The 17409-nt window shown below is 43.6% G+C and overlaps 2 protein-coding genes across 2 annotated transcripts in view; one reads left to right on the top strand and one right to left on the bottom strand.

The window, feature by feature from the left end:
* Window positions 1–428: 428 nt before the first annotated feature.
* On the bottom strand, window positions 429–7918 carry LOC146189548 (uncharacterized). Its single transcript, XM_084603288.1, has 4 exons — window positions 7785–7918; window positions 3903–3949; window positions 2647–3019; window positions 429–1739 (listed from the first exon to the last, which is right to left on the bottom strand). The coding sequence occupies exons 1-4, from the start codon at window positions 7880–7882 to the stop codon at window positions 1523–1525; spliced, it is 735 nt and encodes a 244-aa protein (XP_084459414.1). The 5' UTR covers window positions 7883–7918; the 3' UTR covers window positions 429–1522.
* Window positions 7919–14113: 6195 nt separating this feature from the next.
* LOC146189547 (multidrug resistance-associated protein 1-like) overlaps window positions 14114–17409 on the top strand; it is a 52253-nt gene continuing 48957 nt past the window's right edge. The window contains exons 1-3 of the mRNA XM_084605294.1: window positions 14114–14131; window positions 15929–16069; window positions 17142–17243. Coding sequence (XP_084461420.1) covers window positions 14114–14131; window positions 15929–16069; window positions 17142–17243 — 261 coding nt within the window. The remainder of the gene's footprint in view (window positions 14132–15928; window positions 16070–17141; window positions 17244–17409) is intronic.

Raw genomic sequence — 17409 nt, 5'->3', positions numbered from 1 at the left:
ATCGATGATCATCTGAGTACTGACGTACTGAGGAATTTGAACTGGTTTCATGCTCCAATAAAATCCTTTATACGTTTGGGTGCGATGAACATATCTAGTATTCTAGCGTAATAATGAGGTAGTGCGTGATCGTGTGTGGTTTTCTAATGTAATAATGATGTAGTGTGATGCTGGAATCTTGTTGCTGGTAATTTCTTGCCTGCTATATCCCTCTTCTTTTTGTCTTTTGTCCATTATTATTGTGCAAATGCGTGAACCCATCTGCTATGGCCTTGTATTTAAGGCCGCAGTATTGATAAATAAAAACACTTTTTGTTACACAATTCAATATAACTTTCTCACAAAGGTCTTGCTTCAGTACCACCTTCTTGCAAAAATAAATAAATAAATGAATAAATAAATAAATAAATAAATAAATAAATAAATAAATAAATAAATAAATACCCATGTGACCACTGATGTCGCAACCTGCGACTCCTGAGTGAACGAGTGAAGAGTTAATGTTAGTTAGGAATAGATCAGTGCATGTCTGAGAGCTGGGGATTATACGGGTTGCATTGGTAATTATATTTGTAACATCAAAGTGAGTAAAACATAAAAATCTACACTGCTCGGAGTTGCACATAACATATCTATATTGAAGTCAACACCAATGATTATATCATACTTATTCCTCGTTACAAGACTTAAATAAGATTCGATGGTTTTATGAAATGAGCCCAAATGGCCAGACGGTGGCCTGTAAACCACAGTCAATAAATTGTTTCCTTATATAAGTTAAAGAATTTCAGCTTTGCTGCTCCATCGAAGATTAATCCCAATAACCTAAGACCGACACGCTTACCTCCTGCTCAGGTAAGCTACTGGAACATGCTGTGCTTAATAGACTGCAAGATTAAGCCGAAGAATAACTTGCTTCTACCCCACACCATGGTGGACTTCAGAAGGGCACTTTCTACACAGGATATTATGCTTCAACTGTCACATGACATTATTAACAGATCTAACAAGGTAAATACGCAGGCAATCCTGGCTATCGACCTAAAGAAAGCATTTGGCAATGTCTCCCATTATATTATACTAGAACACCTAAACAAAATTAACCCTGAGAGAAATGCTTATAACTGCATCAGGGCCTTTCTCAGTGAGCGTACAGTGGAACTGTACGTGGGCACTCTGAAATTTGACTCGATAAAGCTGAGAAACAAGGCTACCTTCAGTGAGCTGTCCTGTCTCCGTTCCTCTTTATTCTGGCTCCAATAAAAATCCCGGGTAAACTGGTAGATATCCCAGGAGTGCCGCACAGCCTATACGCGGACGATAGCTACCAACCCAGCAGGGGTAACATATGTCCTACAGAAGAATGCCGAAAACTCCGCATGTTCTTCTATAGGGTCATTGTGCCCATTCTACATGATGGTCTTACAAAACAGGCTTTCGGAAAAATGCAGCACGAATGCATCAAGAAACTTATGACGAGCAATGCGGCCCGTAAAATTTAACCTGACCGGTAACCACTAAGCTACCCGATGCTGGCAGATCTTGGGCTTATACTGGCGAGCATTTCGCGTATCATTCCAGCGTACAAAATTACAAGCGCTTCCCACAGCGTACGCTCGGCATTCTCGGTCGCCTTGGCCGCGAATATTACGTCCACATCGGGATGGATCAGGATGCTGTCCATTTCTTTCATCGCCATTTTGAGAGAGTACAGCCGAAACGCCGTCAGTTGGGTCGGCCTGCCTGTTGTAAAAAACAAAATGGTGAGGAAGCATCAGTATTGGCATCTCTAATTCTCGTATGGGATCTCATGTACTTTTGTTCACTTATGATCTTCCTGCGAAAAACTTAAGAAATCTCTGCATAAACTTCATTGGGAGAATGTGAAAGCGTTAGCGTTCTGCTCGACATTGGTGAACGCCTTTCTACATCTACTTACCAACATGACATGACTCTGCACGTTTTGTCTCACAAATCATGAATCACATTAGTCATGAATTACATGTCTCAACACTTTCATGTCATATGAATAATAATTCATGACTCGCTGAAGATACAGTACCTTTTATACGCTGGCTTACAACTCTCATCGAGTAATTGACTGATGACGTCACAAGGGGACCAACTTTCTGGAACACATTTTGGGGACACTTTCATGGCCAACATAACCTACTAATGCTTTCGCATCAATAAGATCATTTTACTCGGCCTCCTTGTGTCTAGTATCCTCGGCTATGTAATATATCATTGTAGCTGTTTTTAATTCGCACTATACGTATACAGCTGGGCAGCAAAGAATGTTAAGGTGCTACGCACTAACCCTTGAAACAACCCTACCGAAAAACCAAACGTTCTACGTGGCAATAACCTCATAAAATATCATCTAATCGCATAGACTCTCATACGGTTCACATCATTATCATAAAATATCACACATAATTTATGATAATGTACAAGAAGCTATGAGACCGTATGCAATTATATGCGACTTGTATGTAATGCCTTATGTGAATTGAGTGAGATTGTGAGAGAAAATGTGAGATTATTGCCATGTATATTTTTTTCAGCAGGGAAGCTTCATAGGACGATAGGCTTTTCGGGAACTGCAGCGCACGAATGTGTGTACGCATGCATGCGCAGTTGGACTTGCCTTGCGTAGCAGCAATCTCCATCTCTCCGTGACCTTCTCGAACAAAGAACTGCAGGGAACGGCTGTCGCCACCAGGCACCACTGGCTCAAGGTCGTACTTCGCCATCAGACCGGCGAATAAGAGGTCGCAGCTGATGGTGACGGTGCCGGCAGACCACGTCTTGCGGCAGTCACCTTCTCGCTGCACGCGTCTACGAAACCGCCACGCAGTGCCGTTGACCAGTTCAAAAGGGAAGACGTGCAGCACCGTGTCGTTCAGGACGTCCACTTCAAAGCCCACGTCTTGCAGAGGGAAAGAGTCTCGCGGAATAAAGTCCAGCAGATTGTCGGCGAAAAAGTTTTGCGATGGATTTGTAGTTTCCCCGCCATCTGTTCAAAAAGTCACATACGACGCCGTTTTTTGTTTCTCGGAAACAAAACAATGTCACACTCAACTACGGCAGATTTGCATGCATGACATCGCTCAATAGTCAGAGGCGAGACGCTGGTATGTTCAACGCAACTAGCCGTGACTATTAACGTGTGTTGATCTGTTTCGATCTTGATGGGATTAGTGTTATTTATTTTTTGAATTACTGCACTGAGAAGGCAAGCTAAAACTGAACGAGGAGAAGGCAAAAGCACAGACACGAGGCCATGACAGTCATTCGTCTGATGTCTAGATTTTCTTGCTATTCTTCTTGCGTTTCAATATCCCTGCTCAGCACAAGCAGGCCGGAAAAAGGTCGCATCAACTGGCTCACCAAAACAATATTTCGAAATATTGTCAGCCTCTCTAAATAACCTGCTTGGATAAAATGAAGGAGAAAAACCTTACTGGCCTAAACAATGACAATATATGCACACAAAAGCGCATACCGTTTGTTTTTGTAAACACTGCATATAAATATTAATTTATGCAAAATTTTCAAAACTCCGGAAATATATACGTGCAGGATCGTAATATTAATTGTCTAATACTTAGAAAGTGACAAGTCCGTAGATGCCTAATTCTACTCAGATCTCTAAAAATATATTTTGATTAGCTCTACGATTTACAGCACTGGAAGAAATACCTCGTCATTGAGAAGAGATTTCCGGGTGTCCTTTTCTTCTTCCTTTTCATCATGTATAAGCCGATAACGAGAAATATTTCGCACAGAGAAGATGAACTGGACAAAACGACACTTATCTGCCCACTTTACATTTCACGAAAACGGTCACCTTAATGAATAAAAGTATTCATGCTTGCAAAAATGAGTACGCCACTTACGAAACAGCATAATCAGTGAGGTCGCCGCAAGGAGCATCTTCACGAGCCTATAAAATAAAGCGATACGCATAATCAGCCCACTTTCTTTTTTAAACGTCCGCTTTTTCACGCACGTCACTAATACAGCAACGCAAAGCGTTAATGTCCTAAGCCATTGATTCGCAACCAGGCAGATGAGTTCGAGAGGTTGGCTTTAACTGCTATTTCCCGGGATTCATTTTTCTGAGTCTTAAAAAAAATATATTCGTATCATCGGCATACATTATCAATTCGGGATAGTCGGGTATCATAATGATATCACTAATGTAAACTAGGAACAACAGTGGCCTCAAGATGGATCCCTGTGGAACACCGTGCAGACCTTTCATTCTGCGAGATGGTATCCGGTTAACACATACGCATTGACAGCGGTTCAAGAGATATGTTTCTATTAACTCTGTGAAATACTTCTTATTCCACATGTCTCTACTTTTGATCGTCATGAACAGTGTCAAACGCTTTTCTAATATTTAGAAACAGACGAAGTGTGATGAGGTTGTTTTCGATATTTTCAATCAATTTGTCTTTATGATGAGTTCCTCTTCCGCTGGCTTATTCTTCTGAAACCCATACTGGGCGCTACTAATTGTTTTATGCTTATCAATGAAGCTTGACAGCCTGATAATATATGGCAGTTCAAATATTTTTGTACACACCGGTACACCGAAAGGGCCTATTGTTGTTAATATCGGTTTCTCAACCTGCCTTATACACAGGATTAATTTTTGGCAATTTTTATATCTTCAGGGAATTCACCAGGATGAAGCATCTTATTTATTATATGGCACAAAACAGAGCTAGGTGTATGTATCTTATACTGTATTTTACTGCTTATTTTATGGGCAGGACTTTTATGCCATCTACTCCAGAAGCGTCACGATACGGTAAACTTTAAGTTATGTTATGTATTTCAGTAGGCGCCGTCGGTGCAAGCATAATTGATTCGAGCTGCCTTTCTGCTCTCAGTAAGCGGTAAGAAAGCCTCTGCCGCCTGCTCAGAGGTTGACGTGTAAATATCTAAAACAGAAATACCCCGATTATTATCTTTAAGTGCTGATTGAAGTCGAAAATTATCAACGCGTGTGCTGCGCCATGCCAGCAAATTCGACGGATAGGATGGACCCCAGAACATGTGCTGCCCCTAGCGGCGGCCCTACAGTCACACTAAGCGGCCACTCTTTCGCTGCAGCGCTGTCGCGGCTTCGGAGCACCTCTCTTTCTTCCACCGTGGTATGAAGCTGATACCGGAGAGACCAACCTCCAGCCGGAACAGCAATACGGTTCGGCAAAGAGCTCAAATACCGGACAGATAATGTCCGGTTTAACTCAGACCGGAAGAACCCGTCCTTTATGAAACTGATACTAGAAATAGTATTTCCGCTTCTCAATTCAAGCCGGATTGATGAATGAAGCTCAACCAGAATGGCCATGCCTCAGCATATCAACACTCTAGATAAGCATGAAAACATACACGGTGTACTTTACACCTTTTCCTTATATGTGGAGTACGCCTTGTTTCACAGACTTCGAGCCTGTGGAGGAACGGCATTTACAATGGGGTTACACGTATTGCAAATAATTTCTACTTATTTTCGTTTTCTAAAACCGTGAAGAGAACACCAAGTCCTTAAAGAGCTAACATCCACCATCGCTTTGTCCGATAACAATGTGAGAGCAGATAAGAAAACATGAGGGGGGGGGGGTGCTGCAGATAGCACGTTTTACCTTTCTTATCCACCACGAGCAAAGTGACGCACAAAATAAAATCAGCTGTCTACACGTGCCTTGTGTTAACGGGTCGGGGTTTTCCGATAGTGTGACGCTTTTTGATAAGCAGGCTGAATTTCGCTTGCTGCCGCGTAAACGAAAACTGGCAGCATGTGATAGGTAGATATGGTTAGAGTACACGTACGTAAGTGTTGGGACAGATCGGTCATAAAAGCCACCGGTTATAGCACGCACCGGGTCGTTTTAACACGAAGAAAGTTAGGATCTCATTCTTTGCTGGACAGCATAAGCGGGCTCTGGTCAAATATAGTAGCCAGTGGGCATTTTGCTATTTACGATCCCAAACAGCCACGACCTGAAATTACCTATCGACTATGAATTTGGATATGTGGTTCCATATCATTCAGCTGTTCACATCGTGCTGCCAACCAGAATGACTGGTTGAATGAGAACTTTCCTCTTTGTACATTGTTAGCTTCATCTCCATGAGACTCTTCCTCTTGCATTCGCCAAACAACAGGTAAACAAATGTTGATGCATCATGTTGAAGTAATGTTTGCTACTCTTAAATGACAGAAAGAATAAAGCGTATGTAAAGAAAACTAATTACATAGTTTTGACTTCATGGTCGCGTCTGTGTTTCGTTGTACCATGATATCTCTCAATATCCAATCCCCGTACTTAGAATGCTTGGTTTCCTCAGTCCCTTCACAATCCTGTGCATTAAGCGAAGCCAAGTTTTCATCAATGCGGACTCTGATTTTTACGAACAAACTATGCGTCCTCATTAAATAATAATTACCGAAACTGAACAGGGAAATGTATGCTACAAGTACATATGTACAGTCGTGAGCAAAAGTGGTATACAACACTCAGCCAGTGACAGAGCTTTGGAAAAATGCATAAAATTGCCGCCTAGCGACAGCGCACGAAACAGCGACAGTGACACATGCATGTGGATAAAATGGAGCAGTGCCACTATTGTTCCGGTCACAGATATCTGTTGCTAGATGAAGTTGGCATGCAGTTTTCTCGAGCTCCGCCATCGGCTGAGTGCTGTATACCACTTTTGCTCACGACTGTACATCTTGAAGATCCCATATTCGCTGTATATAATCACGTTACCTTCTTTGCCCATGTTTTCAAAGCCCTCGAGGTTATTTTGTAACTTCGTGCAATTATTTTGTACACAGAGACGTTGTTCGTGCGGAAAGAGTGGACGGAAATTATATTCATCAATATTCGTGTCATTAAACTTTCAATCACGCAGTACAATAAAGCTGCGCCTTTATCGCAAGGAGAAAGAACCAGAGCGCTGGTTTCCTCCCGGACATTTTCTCTCATCTATTTCTACTGGTGGCCCGTGGATAATTCACATTTACATACACTGAACCTGTATCCTATTTATTTGCACATAAATGACTTACATGTAGACTTGTCGCCATTCCTACTTGGTGTTTGCTCCCTATACTCTAAATTTAAAAATCATTCGCGTATTATTTACTTATACATTACTGATTTTTAAATAGTTAGGAGAAACAAAGCGACCTACCCCTGCACGGTGGAGTGCCCAACTTGCAGCGGAGCAGCTGCCTGGTTCAGCCCCTGTTATTTCCGTTCTATTTCAGCATGTGATCGAAGATTTAGTGGCAGTGACGCAAGGTGTATACCTATGACAAAAACGGCAGGATGGCTGTACTGCACGTTGTCCAAGCGCACCCCGCCCTCACCTATTTTCTCGGCATCTAGACAAAATATGATTCTGGAGCTAAGGGAAAAGCAGGAAACGCATGCTCCTGCCACAAATTTATGCTATCTGTTTACATCACGACATTCAACCAGTGTGCTACGATAACCCCGGCCCAACTGCAAGTTGATATTTCTTTGCATAGCCATAAAAACATAGCAAGCTGAATGCAGCGATAAACATCTTTTTTTTTTTATGCGTTTTCTAGATAAACACTACTTTCCGTTTGCAAGCACGCGCAACATGCGGACATAAGCCGCATGAACTGAAAAGGAAGAATTCACAACATAAAGAGGAATGAAAACGCGAACATCCTCAGCCTGCGAGGATATTCGGTCCCATCTGCCTTTTATACAGCTACTACTCACATATTTTCCTGTTGAAGGTAAACACATTCAGTTGCAGCGCGGAGAAGGCGATGGGCGAATGGATGTTGGAAAGCGCGCACCGGTAATGCACTCGACATTGAGTCAAGCCGCTAGGTAAATTGTACTTCGCACACTGCTCCCTTATCGGCAGATAGGTGGGCCAGGCCCGTGACGTCACTGCTTTTTTCCCCATGCGCAAAGCGGCGAGCATGCGAATTATCACTGGCAGCCCATAGCTACAGTTTCGCTTTCGGTTTTACAAAGAAGACGAAGACTCACCTTGGCATCCTTCCGCAAGGCAAGTTGGCCAACCGCATTGAAGTTTCTAACAAATTTGCTAATCACGTTTTAAGACGAAAGCTATTCTTGTTTCATGGGAGGAGTGCAGAGAAAGTGTGACCAGAAAACGTCCTTTACACTGGCACCTAAAGTAAAAAAATCTGTCTTCGACGGGAACCGAACCACTGTCCCTGCGATCATCAGCCGAGCGCGAACCACTCGACGGCGGGATCGTAGTAAACAGATTGTAATTATGCTTGTTTACCGTAAGGATGACAGTAGCAATCACAATGACGATGAAAATAGTGATAATGATAATGGTATTAGTAGCGATGAAATTGACAGTGCAGTTAGTGATCATGATAACAGTAGCCATGACAATAACCGCGCATTTTAGTTGATAAGGAAGATAGTAGCGATAGGGATGATTATGACGATAGCAGTGTTGACAATGACAATGCAGTTAATGAAAAGTTCTTGGGTGAAAAAATACAAGAAATGGGTCATGAAGTGAGTTCTGGCCGTCTTCTTACTGATATCGCTACAGTCTCTCTCAACTAATACCAGTGTTCTCACTAAAGGACACCTGAAAGCCGTGTGTACAACTCAATATTCACTCGGAGGTTTGAAGCGAGACTTTAGGACAGCCAAATTTGTTCCAAACCGTGCAAATGAGGAAATAGATGCAGTGGCATCGATTACAACATGAACACTTTTACCGTTAACTTTTATGCAGAAGACAAGAAATCTAGCTGGTGGATGAGGTTATATAATCTTCCAATGCAATGTCCGTATTCACTAAGCTCTGGACGAACCAAACACACCCGCTACAGAGATAGCCAAAAATTAGTTCCAAGTTGCTTTCTTATCACTGCGTTAATGGTATGGAGTGCACACCATAGAGAGTTCACTGGAATCATAGACAATTCACAAAAAACTAATACTGGTGCATGGTTATGTGGTATTCCTTATGTGTGGTCATGTTTTATTTCACGAGCTCGAGCCTGCTATAAGAGTGATGATATTGTTACGATGCGGCAAGACAATGAAAGAAAAAATGAGAAGGGTTCAACGCTGCTGAACTGAATGTGGAGCGAAAGCATTAGGTGCAGGTGACGGAACGCTCTTCTTCGTCTTCTTCGCGGCTGTTCAAGGTCATTCACGGGTTACGCGATGGACCGAATCCTGGTGTACTATTGCTTTCGCAATAAAAGCAGCACATGACCGATGGCAATGACTGAGGACGCGTTTAATGAATGTTGGCGGGCCTATAGCGTACGCCTGCCCACACCACTGCCCGCTTCTTCTTCCTCGTCCGTAACACTGGTGTCACCGAGCAATCGTCAGATCAATGGATGAAGTCGAAGTTGATCAGACTTATGGCATGGCAATTATCATATGTGCGACGTCAAAGTCGGAGATAAAGAAGAAAACGATGATAGTGTGTGACTGCAGAAGGCAGAATAGAAGGAAGGTAGCGGCTTGGCGCAATGATGAATGATGAAGCCTGGCCCAGGAAGCTTTCGCTACACAGGTCGCCAGGATTGGACGGCTGAGCCCCAGGCACGCATCAAACGGCTCGGGCAGTGGTGATGTCATCCCGTGTGTTGCTCTTTCGGGTGGGTTGGTTCGTCTGGTCGGCGTCTCAGGTCGGTCGAATCTTTTTTTAGGGTTTTTCATTCGCTTGTCTCGACATGTGTTGCCACGTGTTGATGGCGGCTCTGGTCAGTGGGGTCTTCACGTCGGGCTACTTGTCGTTAATTGTGTCTTGTGGTCAGGACGGGGAACTAGGTGGGGGTGCGGAGGAGAACGGCGAGTTTATGCCATGTCTGGTAGGTTGGGGAACAGCCAGCAGATGCGCACCAGGTACCCGTTGCCGATGACGGAAGCAATGGGCGCCCAAGCTCCGGTCCAGGATGAGGTGAGATGAAGAAACCCCGCACGCTCCACAAACTATGTTACAAGGCGGAAAGCGGATGAAGAAAGGAAACCGAACTTGACCGAGGGCGATGATGATGACGTTTAATGAATTTGGTGGACCTAGAACGAGCGCGCCTGCCCACGCCGGTGATCGCTTCTTCCTCGTCGGTGACATCACCTTTACATGTACAGATATAGACGTTCTGCAAAATATTCCTCAGCATAGGAATCATTTGCCCAAGCTTTCCGCTATACCTTGTTTAGAAACGCCTGGTATAAAAACCAAGTTCCGTGAGGGTACTAAAGTTCCCGCTGGAATGTTTCTCCATTTGTTCCTTTCTGAACTACGGAGAAATAAAGAAGAGAGAGAAAAAAACCATTAATTAACGAAACGCATACGTGAGTCTTTGATTAGTATTAAAGCTTTGAAATGTCTCTCAGCGATGATTTCATGTGTGTTTAGGTAGCAAACATTGCAAGGCTGTCGCACGAGCGAATTTCTCCGGCAACGTACCGTCGTCACGCGAGGGTAAAGAATAACCGAACGTCGCCAACTGCAAAGTGACAGAGGCCCGTCGTGGTGTCTCAGTTGTTAAGGTGTGAACTTGGTCGCGGCGGCCATGTTTTGACGTAGGCCAGTGTATAAATCGCGATGTCAGTGCATTTTAAAGAACGCGAGTGAGTGCTAATTACTCTGGAGCCATTAATTACGTCATCCATCAAGCTTACGTCACATTTAGATATAATTTTTTCTAACCGAACCCTAAACAAGCAGCGTGCACTTTTCTTTACTCCATGCGAGTGAGACCAGTAGATAGCCAGAATACAGTGACATTCTAGCGCAATTATTTGCAACATCCAAAGCATGTTAAAGAATGCTACTCTACTCCGGTTGATAAGTTATGTTATAGAAATAAAACTAAAATTGAGGTGTATATATTTGGCATAGCGGTGGGAAGAATCATGCGAGGCGGAAAGGAGGCCCACGCCGCCATTCATATCAGGTCTACGATAAAATGGCAACAATCCCTTCCTGCAGCCATAAATTAGTTGTCTGGGGTTTCTGGTTTAATTCCTTACTGTTCCTTTGATTTATGTCACGCCTGATGACTAAAAGCAGCCCCTCAGTGAACATAATTTATCAGATCTAAATTTTTTTCACTTAAACGTCCCTTGAACAAGGAAGAAATATGCACCGTTGGAAACAATATTTCATCAAATTGGTTTTATTTTGAGATGATTTATTCTGTGTGGAACCCGGTATAGGGAACCCAAGCTCAAGTTTTGACGCACGAAGCTACAATGGAAGCGTGGCGGGCAGAGGTGGGCAACCTCATCAGGCTTCGACCTCATGAGTCGACCTCAACCTCACGGAGTGAGGTGAGGTTGAGGTGAGGCCGGTGACAGATCGAAAATTTTTAGTGAGGTCAAGTAATTAGACCTCAGTCTCACTCGTGAGTTTGAGGTTGAGTGAGGTCACCATTGCTTGGTGTCGAGATTGAGAGGTCCAGTCTTTTTGCTGTTGTCGCGGCTTACTTCGAAGAGCGGCCCTTCTGGCGCGTAATTCTAGCGTACCACCGCGGCGTGCATGCGGAGAATCTTGGTGTTCGATTACCCCTTTCGGACGATCGTATGCCACATCCTTTTCTCAGCTTTCGGTAGTCCACCGTAATGTCCGCGAATGCACAGCCCGAGGACGCTTGCTTGTGGTTTTCTTGGTGAAGAACGTTGTGTTTCTTTCCTTCTACAGCACAAACTCCTCGTGTCTCCTCACATCTGCCTTGTGGGTGCAGATGTTTGCCGCCGACAATAACACCCAGGATTGCGCAAAGCACAACTCACGATGACCCGCGGTGCCTTTGTTTCATGCAGCTACAAATAAAAAAGCCAAGAAAATCGTCTTTGCGCGGACGGCACGGAGCAGTACTGTTTGTCATGTCCATGCCTGTTTCCAGGCGCTGACGTACGAAACAAAAGGTAACAACTTTAGCACGCAAGCCATCACACTCATACTGCACCACAGGTTTTGTCGCTGTTTCAGTCTCTCTCTCTTTCTCTCTCTGTGCCTTATTGCGTCATGGTACGATATGAGGGTTATTAGGGTAGCATACCCTCATTTTACCACTGGGCCATCATATGACACCTCGCTGTGATGCCACATGAGTATTTATTAGCAGCACGGAAGTTTTGTTTCGGTTAAAACGTTCGAAATATACAAAGCTACTATTTTTTTTTTTGCAATGTAGTTGATATCATGAGCACACATTAAGTGCGAATCATTGATGCATTTCCTGAAGAGCCTTAGATCAGGAAGTACTGTCCTTTTGGAAACCGAATTCTAGTTCGTAAGTGACTCGACAGGATGGTTAAAGAAGTGAATATAAAATTGTTATACCATTCGGCAGCGCTTACAGTACACCATATGCTTAGAACTATTATATATGTAATAGGCTCGATTGAATATCTTCGCCAAATAAAGGGCATTTGTTCACACTAGCACCCCAAACTATTACCCTGCCTCTCTCAAAGCCTGAGTTGTTTTAGGATGTTAAACCTCACAAACCAAATTAAACCGAACTTTGCCAGTGCTATTACAGTTTCCTCAAAGACAGGAAGAACATCTCCCTTCTGAGACAGCACCTATGCATCCATTGCGAAGACAGTGCTTAGCCCTCTTTAATATATCCCGCTGTCTTTCTTTTTTTCAAAATGTCAGGGAAGTCGTTGTGCAACGTTTAAATGCTCGCGGGAATGAGCTGAGCGGTCAGGGCTTTTCTCAAGCCTCCTTTGATTCTCCGTAGCCAACTCAGAATAAATGTAGTTAAACAAAACTCCCAAGGACGTTTGCGATTCTCCATAAGGCGAAAAATGAGCGCAGCTATTTCAACGTTTTTGCATTATATTGAGGCAAATATTTCAAGAGATGCTTATATGTATGCACCCGCCGTAACAAAGCACTCCTTATGTTTCTCGCTAGCCGAAGAGAATTTCTCAAAAGATAGAGAAGAGCCGCTAGCGAGTGACGCAGGACTCGCGGCTTTTCTCTTCGTGTATCTCTCGCGCTCGTCACCCTCTTTCTCTTTTTTATTATTTATTGTCAGGATTTAACAGCAATCAAAATACATTGCAGAAAAAAAAAAAAAACCCCGCCAACTCCTACAAGTGTGGGTAAGACACACATGAATTCTCTAAGCGCAACTAAGTGCTCTCCCCTTGGTAACATACCCGTGGCCCTTTTTCATTCCGTTAAGCCGGCAACGTCACCAACGGCGTACGTATCCCAATCGCTGTACGGGACATAGGTGAGATCTTAGATAGGTTATTTCTATTAATCCTTTAGCACCGCTCTTCTTACCGCGCCAGCGAGGAGGAAGACGTCGACCGGCAAGAAAGCGGGAGCCTGTGGGCGAGGACGTGGAAGATCGCCATTTTGTAGCTAAGGCGCACGCATTAAATGCACTTTTTCTAGACACCGCCCCAGACCTCTGTCTTTGGGTGCATGCTCGTGGTCCATCTTGAACAATTTCAGGGCAGCAACCGCTAATCTCAGGCAATGGTTCGAAGTATGAATGCAATAGATGCTTCTCTAACTGCCAACTACACATAACAACTATATGTCGGGAGGCATTGCTTAGTTGTTGTTTTTTTTCGTGGAGGTGCGTTCGGCGAACTTTTGTACAAACGCCACAAGAGATGCACGAGTGCTTCAGCTTAGGTTAGTTGTTCCGTTGGTGACAATGAAAAAAGAAACACCAGATGCGGCCAGCAAAAATAAAGACGAATAATAAACGCAGAACTGTAAATGTATGCTGCGCGTATTTCCAACTGCTGCGGTGAGCAGCAATCTTCCGGCAGCTTCCACTTTATTTCTGTACCGAGCGTTCGTGTCCTGCTATATGTGCTCGGCAGGTGCGCTGTCGTTCGAGCATAGCTGCGCAAAGCTGTGGCAAAGTTCGGCGTTGAGTTGCAGCACTGCACAGGTGAGCAGATGTGAGTGTTAAAGTATCGGCGTATCCTGTTCGCACCCAGTTTTGGCTTTGACTGCGGACACGGCGCAGATGTCAGTGTCATAGCCGCTTTCTCTCAGGGTGACGAAACGCGCTTGGGGAAAACTTCACTACGAGTGCGCCATGGATGACGACCCTCAGGTAAGTACAGGGGTACCGTCAGTAAATACTGTTTGTCAGCGTTAGGTTAGCTTTCGGGACAAGGTGCGGGGAACATTTTGAACACAGAGAGCCAGCAATGTTAGCCTAAAGTGGCTTTGTTTGCTGAGGTAGTGCCGAAAAAAAAAGGATAAAATCGCTGATTTCAAAGCAGTGCTTTTAATGCGTGCTTTCGGACGCGGGTGGAATTGGGAAAGTTCCGGCGCCGCTAGACGGTGGCACAACTCTTAAAACTCGACTTAACGAAGTTTAGCGGAGCTACGAATTTTTTCGCTAAATCCGGAACTTTGTTAAATTGAGAGAAGCATTTCTCAGCCACTTAATTCGATAAATTCAATTATATGGTGTAGTGGCATCCATAAAACTACTGCTACACCATTTTTACAAAGCGTATATTTGCTCTGAAAATGAACTTGGTCTACTGTTGCGCATACTAGCGCTTATGGAAACAAAGAGTAAAAGTTGTTAACTCAACAATAACAGTCCCAGGGTGTACAAATTTACATCCCCAAAAAAGACATCGGTATTCTTTTTTCCGTGCGCGCTGCAAGCAACGAGCACACGGATTCTTCTTAGGTTGAAATGCATCCGGCACGTCTTTTGTCTCTCTGTGGGTTCCAGCAAACTGCTGCAGCAGATAAAGAGCATCCACCACTTCAGCGATCGTCTGTTGAAATCAATTCAAAGTTGTGTCATTTCGCAGTTTAGTAAAACCGGGACGAAGGGGATCTGCGTTGCTACCGTTGGTTCGCAATAAATAATGGTTGGCGCATTTTCTACTTACCAGATCAAACTTTAGCACTTTCTCACTTTTAGTTTTGGAAAAAGGTTCATTAAATAGGGATAAATCATGAAGTTGGCTTCGTTATTTCGAGTTAATCAAAGCATTGGACCCTAAGGACGTCTGAAGAAGAATGTGAATATCTTCTTTACATCGGGAGTTTTGTTAAATCGGGTTTCGCTAAATCGAGTTTTGACAAGTACTAAATAGGAGTTCTTCGTCCTTTATTAGGTGTAGCTAGGCTCACGGTGATAGTAAACTCAAGAATTGTCCCGTCACCATTAGCTACAATGAAACGCATCGTGATGGATGGGTCAAACTTGTGCGGTACGTAGCTGCGCATATTGAGGAAGCATAAGGCACAGTCTACATGAGATTATAGCTAACAGGCATACAACCGTCTCACATGCCGATTTCCATCAAAGACGGTAATTGTTTGTTACCTGTTCCATATTGTCACTATCTGTTAACCTTAATGCGTGGTTATTTGGAATCGGTAATTTCGCATCTTTCGTTTGTCTACTTGCTGTGACTTCACTTATATAAATGGGATTTTTTTACTTTGAACTACATATCTACCCCCTATGGCTATTTCTAGTATGTAGGCCTAATCCAATGTTTTCACACACAGGCGGTAATCTTCTGTAATCGGCCGCTTCTGTGTTCACAATTGTCGCATTGGCTGTTCGCGACGTGTCACTTCGCACCCACCAGAGTAACCTCTCAGCACTGATCAGGCCGCGTTCATTTCTGAAGGCATTCCCGTTCTGAAAATCTGGTTTTCAAGGCAGGCACGGAAATATATATGTAAACTCCTTACCATACACGTGGTTTTCTAACATTGCATAGTCGCACTTCCCTCGCATGACTTTGCAGATCGATAAAGGAGAGTTGGCGTAAAATTATATTCGTTCTGAATTTAATTTCCCTTTTTCCAAGTACTTAGTAAAAGGATAATTACTAAATTCGTCAACTTCATGATTTCACTCTGCGCGCAGACCACTGCCCTTGTTTTCAAAGCTTCCGTCCTGCTGAAGGGAGCCGTTTTAGGATGTTCTCTTCTGTCCGCCGTGGAACTGAAACAGAGGCCCAACCTTCAACCAACCGTGTTCTTCACACTTTGTGACATCGCCTACGTGGTAAGTGCAGCATAACTAAATACCATCGCTGCTTAGCACTTATCCTTTGCAGTCATAACTTCTGGGCCCCATTTTAAAAACCACCCCTCATCCTTAATCAAGACATAAAGCTACATAGCCCTCCTATACCCTTCAATTCCTTCAGTTTAAAGCCACTCACACACCAAACGTAAATAAACAGCAAGACTAACTATTGTGGCGCGAACGCGGTGATGAAGAAAAAGGTGATATTTTTTTTCGGGTGCTGTAAGAAAAATTAGAGAAAATGAAGGTGCTCATCGAATTTCGGCTATGTGTAGGAGTTTCAAACGAAATATGCGTTGCCCCTGCATCATCATCTTTGTACCTTCTGTGGGATTGTACAGTCTAATTGTCAAAAATATAAGGCTTACGGGGATTACTTCTGAGCTCTGTAACAAGATCTGTGTCTCATTTGCAATATTTGCAATCTCGCAGTTAACGAGAAATCTCGTTCTCACCCTTCTCAGGCTCAGTATTATAGACGGGCTTCTGGAAGTACCGCTATACAGGGCTTAGAATCAAACTCCTTGGGCTGAATATTTTGCCAAAGACTGTACATATCTCCTGCCTTGCTCTAAAACATAAACTGCAAACTAGATCAGCTTGTTTGCGGTAATTCCCCGGAACTTTGTGATATGAAACACCTGTTATGGATTTCCCCACTTACGGCCTCTGCGAGACAGCGCTATACCAAAAGATAGTAGGTCTGCGATGGGACCTTGAATGCGACTGTCGCAAGTGGACCCTGGATATTCGCTTTTTCGGGAAGTGATGCGAATCCTTAAGCGAGACCGTCTACACTCATTTTTCTAACTTATCACCCATCCCTCTCCCTTTCTCACTACGCTAAAGGAAAAAATCGGGAATTCTGGAATAAACAAAAAGCTAGCTCAGTTGTTCACCATATTAGAGTTGTGAATATAGAGCACATTAGGCGGTCGTGCAATACATAAAAAAAGAACATTCTGATCCCAACACAGATGTAGGATTGATTTCCTGCTGCATGTCAAAGCATATAACCTGCTGCATCCCTTTTTTTTTTCTGTTTCAGCTCAGCAATGTAGCCACAGTCGTCATCCTTGTCTTTCTGAATATTTTCGCTACAAATGACGTCATAAGAGCAGCATCGGACGCTGCTGCCTCTGTGGCAGTCGTAAGTTGTAATTTCCTGCTATATCACAGTTAAATCCTTTTTGCAGCCTCTCTGCTGTTTATCTAAAAGCTTCTAGTAAAAGACCTGCATAAGCGCTCTTGAGGCGATCACGGTTTCTATAATTCCTATATTTTGTGTGTCATTTTACGTCATATACGCTATTGAA

This window comes from Amblyomma maculatum, chromosome 5 (assembly GCF_055883805.1).
Source record: "Amblyomma maculatum isolate TAMU_Amacu chromosome 5, ASM5588380v1, whole genome shotgun sequence".
NCBI lineage: Eukaryota > Metazoa > Arthropoda > Arachnida > Ixodida > Ixodidae > Amblyomma > Amblyomma maculatum.
The sequence above is the reverse complement of the archived record's forward strand: the minus strand, read 5'-3'. Positions and strand labels throughout refer to the sequence as shown.